At 37.6% G+C, this 6198-nt stretch overlaps 1 protein-coding gene across 3 annotated transcripts in view; it reads right to left on the reverse strand.

Annotated features, from left to right (window-relative positions):
* Nucleotides 1-501: 501 nt before the first annotated feature.
* Nucleotides 502-6198, reverse strand: part of GCLC (glutamate-cysteine ligase catalytic subunit) — a 30479-nt gene continuing 24782 nt past the window's right edge. For 2 of the 3 annotated variants that reach the window (XM_042472973.1, XM_042472983.1), the window contains exons 13-16: nt 3587-3668; nt 3352-3455; nt 2699-2819; nt 502-2472 (exon numbers count right to left, since the gene is read on the reverse strand). In XM_042472973.1, the coding sequence (XP_042328907.1) occupies nt 2264-2472; nt 2699-2819; nt 3352-3455; nt 3587-3668 (516 nt within the window). In that variant the 3' untranslated portion in view covers nt 502-2263. The remainder of the gene's footprint in view (nt 2473-2698; nt 2820-3351; nt 3456-3586; nt 3669-6198) is intronic. The other variant, XM_042472991.1, reaches the window with a different exon arrangement.

Genomic DNA, 6198 nt, shown 5'->3' on the forward strand with positions numbered 1-6198 from the left:
CCACTAAAGCTGAATGGTGTTAAGATTCAGAGCCTTGGTATGATTTGCTAGACAATTTGAATTGGATAGGGGTGACAATGGTCATACTTACATTACGAGTTTCCCAAATGCGTTTAATTTGCTACTGTGGGGAAAGAATCCTTAACTAAATACGTCTGATCAAGCGAGGCCTTTCTTATGATTTCTTAAGGCATATTATTCCTGTTTTTAGTATAAACACAGACATTTTCTGGTCTGGAAAATTTAGTTGAACTTTCAATGGGTGCATATCCTTTCAGCTGAGACCATCAGAAGTTTACATTTATATGATGTGGATTTAAATTAAACAGCCTTTTCTTCATCCACCAGACAGGACATTCTTCCCATCACATTTTGTTACAGAATTAACAGAACTAGTCCTACAAGTTAGATGTTTTACAATATTGTTATGGATGCAACTAATTCATCCCCAATTAAATGGTTGTAGGATGCATCAGTAAAAAGGACATTCAGTTTAAAATGTTTGTTTCAAATATTTTAAAACTTTATTTAGTTTTCAGCTTCTGAAGAAAATATATCTGAATTACCTTTACACTCAGACATTCACAATATATTGCAATTTGTTCATTCCACATATCAGTAAGCCCGTGCCACCTGATTTGCAACCAGAAATGAGCATTTCCTAAAGCACACCTACAAACACTGCACAAGTTCTAATCTCTTTCTCCAGGCAGTTTTACTGCAATTTTCCCATTGGCTACTAGTAAGGCATTACACTTTATTATGTTTATATTTGCTTGTTATTAAGTACTTTATACTCTATCATATGATAAAATTGACTTACTGTACTCTTTATTTTAGGCAGCTAGTAACGAAAAGCCTTCCATTTTCTCTAAATCTTAGGCATATGTACAATCACATCAACTGGCTGTGCAACTTCTGTACAACTTCTTTATACTTCAGGTGCCTGATTCAGAGTATTAGTGCATATCATGATTTATCTTGAAACAATGTTATATACTAGAGGAGATACAGCTTACAGGAAACAAAGGGGACATTTAGTTATATCAAAAAAGATGCCACTTAAAGGAAAACTATTTTCTGCTAGCTGTGCATTACTTTTTTGTGATTTGTTTGGTCTCTTCTTTTTGTGCCACAAACATCCAGACTTTTCACCAAATTAAGGCTCCTGAATTTTTAACATCTATTTCTCAATGGTATTTGATCTGGGCATCAGCACAAATTGGGTGGAACACCTGTATCACAGATTAATAATATAGTGAAGGTCAGAAGGATGACTGTGGCAAAAGGAACTAATACCACAAGAACATATAAACTGCTCTTGGAAGTCAGAGGGGAGAAAAAACGCCATTCACTGGACTCATAACTTTGAACAAAAAAGAAAAAAAGGACAAGATGACTCAGGAGTAAAAACTTCTTCAAACGCTGACAAAAGAGAATATAGGTACCAATTAAGAATGAATGCATTTCTACAGCATTAATCTAACATGGCTATGTTGCTTCGTGTGAAACCTTTCATAGGGGCTTTAGCTATTTAGAATTAAGAACACAAATTCCATGATGCCAGTGTCTAAAGGTGACAAAGACTGGTGGCAAAGGCAAAAACAAACAGTACAAGAATGTACAGATTTATACCCCAAATTAGTTTGGATTTACTACAGTCCATTGACCACCATTACATCCAAGCCTGTAAACTGAGCTAACTGACTGCAAATCTGGCTCCAATGACATCAGAGAATCCTCCTATTCATGTTAGCAGGACTGAGGCTGCACCAGCTTCTCAAAGTAGAATGAAGGGAAATATGTGCATCAGGCTCTGAATCTATTCTTAAAATACAGTAGATTATTCAAGTGCACTCCAAGTAACAAAAGTCAGAGTAAACATTCAACGTCTGGAATGCTCATATTATACAAGTACCAATATAGTACATATACAAAGCCATCTGATAAATGAATTTTCCCAGAATAAGCATATAAAAAGTTTTAAGCTGGTTCACAATGACTTTCAATATTATGTTATTAAAATACATTGATGTCAAATCAAAAATATTTTACTATTTACATGTACACAATATAAACCTTAAATATAAGAATATGCCTATTGTAGGAAGTTTTAAGAGGTTTAGGCAGATTGGCCCATTTTACAGTGCAGCAGAACCATTTCTGGCTTTCACACTATGAAACTGCAGGTATTCACCTGTCATATAGGTGGTACTTCATTAGAGAATGTTTTATATTTCACATACCCAATAATAGCCTTTCATCAAAAAGTGCCCGGTTTGCTTCCACTATATTTTAATTTGTTAAATCCTACTCCAAGCAGCTCAGGGCATTCAACTTGTTCTTGTGCAATTTGGTTGCATTTCCATAGCAGGCTGTAATTCATCTCTTCAGTGATCACACTATCATGTTTGTATTCAGGATGGTTTGCAACAAACTCTCGCATCCATCGAGCAGCTGTCATTAATTCTCCTGGAAAGAGGGGAAGAAGGTGCAAATTGTACACATTCATGGATCATATTTGAATACAGTCCCTTCCATTTACTTTATACTTAAGAGCTTGCTTACTTGACATACCCATTTTACAATTCAATATTAACACTAATTATTAGCCCCACACAGCCAACCAGTATATTCAGTGCAAAGTATGCAAATACAGAGCTCACTGGTTTAAGTATAAAAGCAAGTGTTTTCATACCTGATGCTCTCTTTTTTATTAGTTTCAGATAGTTTAAAATGCTGCACCTTGTATCCACATCCACTTCCATATTTTCAAGATAAGAATTTAAAATTGGGATTAATCCAGGAAATACTCCCTCCTGCAAGAGGCATAATTAAACTAAAAATCTTTCAAGGTCACAACTTCCTTTTTCAAGCATTTCTCAGACTATCACAAAAACAAAGACCCCTTTTAAAGAAAAGAGTAAAATGCAAGATGTAGTAGTATTCTCTCTCATCTACTATTCTGAAAATGAAGGAGATCTAAACCAGAGTCAAAAGCCTACCTAGTTTAAGTCTGCTTCCTGACTCTTAATGTGTCCTCCCAATACATTAGTGAACAAAAGCTAGAGCAGGGGTGGCAATCAAGCAGCAATCCAGACAATGTTGAACTGCAGCTCCCAATGTTCCTACACAATTTCCACCACTGGGCCAAGGAAATGAAAAGCTTGCATCCTATCACTGTCTGTTACATCAAGGCTGGAAAAATTCCTATGGGATTGTGGGTGTAAACTATATTGACAGAAAACAGCTGGACCAAAAAACACAACATTAGAGAAACAAGTCTTGTAAACTGTTCTTGGCTCTTATGAGAATACATTGCCACCCTAGCCAAAAATTATGAATCCTCACCTTGCCATTGATTATTGTATCTATGCTCATTAAGGTATATTCTTCTCCATCTGTTTCTGTACCATTTTGAGCTGGGCCACATCCATCCACTACAGCATTGCCACCTTTCCAAAGGAAAACAGATATTGGGGGAGGGAGGAAGAACAGAAAATCCAGAGAAATCAATCAGTTTCATATTTGTTTCACACTTAACCATCTAATAAAATTAGACTGCAAACCAGCAATCTTTACATACCTTTACAAATATCTTTTCTGAAATAAAACAGGCCCTGCCGGACAGCATCCCGTTTCTGAGCCACTTTCATGTTCTCATCCACCTAATAAAGGGAGATGGAGGTAAAGTTACACTGGGTTCTCAGGGGATTGAGGAGACAAACAAATGTGCACTCTAGGTTTGATGGTTTGGGAACTGTTTCATAGGGGTAGCTTCCTAATCATTGTCATATACAGTGGTATACAGGTGACCGGAAAAACATTAGGATGAGCAAGCAGCCATTTCTCTGATCACAACTGGAGTTCTTCCAAAAGCAACTATCATGACAATGATCACTGGCTCATATCATTCTCTCCACACCATTGTTTTACACATGTATGCTACCAAAAGGAGAAAACTTAACAATTTAAGCCAGTGTTTAACCTTCATACTTGCTTATTTAAAGGGATGGAAATCAACTAAACCACCATCAAGTGTTTTCCACAGGCTAGAATTTATAAAGAATCAGTGTGCTCTTTTCAAATGTTTCCTATTTCCCATATGAAAAGAAATCCCTCACACTATCCATTAGGGACTAGGTTGCACGTGATGTGAAAGGTCTGCTAGTCAGAGGAGACAATGTTGAGCTAGAAGGACCGACAGTCTGTCTTCGTATAAGGTATCTTTCACTGACCATAACAGTCCAGCAGTACAATATTTTATGGATACCTGGAGCCCTTTCAACATTACAGAATTATAGTGCTATGATTCCCTTTTAACTACCATGCTTTGATCTGATCGAAGCATGGGATTTGTAGTTTAAGGAGAGCTGCTTAGAATCCTCAGCCAGAGAGCTCTAGCACCTTGCCAAATTACTAGGATGCAGCCGCTGCAGTTCAAGCAAAGCCACAGTATTGCAATTGTATAGTGTGAAATGACCTTTGATTTCTTCATGTGATGAGTAATAGCAGAAAAACAAAGACTGTCTGAAAGCAGTCACGCTACACAATAGTACTATATTCCACTTTTTAACTGCCATGGCCACATCCAATGCTATCCCAGGATTGGCAATATAGAGAGGATTCCATAGGATGTGGCCAAGGCAGTTAAAGTGGAATGTAGCACTATATTTGTGTACTGTGGATGGACTCCAAGTCAAGAGTTAATGCTCATCAGTGTTAACACCCCACAAGCCTATCTAGTATCATTTCTGAGCACAGAGAACTTATGAGAGATAGAGTTTGGAAAACCACTGAATTGTATTTCTAGTGGAAGGCCAGCTATCAAAACTATTATTAAAGTAACTACAACTTCTGATTTTTTTTTAAAGGTGCAATTATAATCCTAGGTACTGGACCTAGAGACGAGCAAGTTTGTAGAATAAGTTATAAAGATGATCTTTAGAGACTAAAGATGTTACAAGCCATATGAATTTATACATTAGGACTCCACCAACTGTTCTCTGTAGGAAAAGAAGCCTTTCCCTCTGCTTAATTTGATAAAGTGGGCAATGGTGCAGAAGAACCTATGCCATAATAGATTTGTCAGTGTCTAAGATCGCATAAATTCTTTATTGCTTTCATTCAGTGAACATTTTTCATGCTTGTTCTTAATATTCTTTCTCTGGCCTGATGTTACTATTATTCAACCAGAATTGGCTATGTAACAATTGGTGAGGATGAAACGATACTGACAGGGAGGCAAAGGCAATGCTTTCTCGACTAGTGACACTAGTGACCACAGCTGATCAATCACCAAACAGCTATGTAGCTACTTTAGAGTGAGGGCAAAACATCCTCCGCCCCTGATACTGGGATTCCATCATCTGTTAAGTGTACCTGTCTCTTTGACTCAAGCCTAACAGATGGGAACCATTTGGCCCTCCATATATTGTTAGAGTACAAATCCTAACAGCCCTAGACAGGCTAGCCAATGGCGAGGGATACTTGGAATTGCAGTCCAAAAATATTTCCAGGGCTGCAGGGTTCCCAAGTCTGCTATAGGTGACATGGCATCTGGGATTCAGTTATGAACCCTGTGGTAAGGCATTTATTAGACTTTGATAATACGACACTCTGCATGTTGGCAATCCACCCTGTTTCCTGGATGCAACCAAACAAAAATATTCAAGGCTTTGCAAGCAGACAACACATTGTCTTGTGAATGCACAAGGCAGACAGGCCTAATACACAGCAAGCAAAGATAATGCAAATAATTTGGAGGTTGTGGGGTGCTACATCAGTAACTACTGAAAAGGAAAGGAGAAGCATAACAATGCTATGCACTAGAAACACTTCACAAATAACCAGAATCAAGAACAAAACATCTATTTGGAGACAGGAAAAGAAGCACACATAGTGAAGATTGGGCAGCAACCCCATGACAAAGAAAAACAACAACATGTAGCCTGGTATGGTGTCTCACATTTTTCTCAGCCACAATTCAAGTAAAATTATAATTGCTGAGCATACAGAACACTAAGGACAAGCTTTTGATGATGAAAAATATTTGGCATCCAACATTTAGCACTGCTGTGATCTTTGGAAAACTGGAGCTGGAACATAAGAGACAACTTCTCACTAAATGATTAGTGGGGAAATCACCCATTCTCTTGTTTGGTCCCCAAAACTGCTGGCTAGTAAGCATTGTTTTAA

Source organism: Sceloporus undulatus, chromosome 1 (assembly GCF_019175285.1).
Source record: "Sceloporus undulatus isolate JIND9_A2432 ecotype Alabama chromosome 1, SceUnd_v1.1, whole genome shotgun sequence".
Lineage (NCBI taxonomy): Eukaryota > Metazoa > Chordata > Lepidosauria > Squamata > Phrynosomatidae > Sceloporus > Sceloporus undulatus.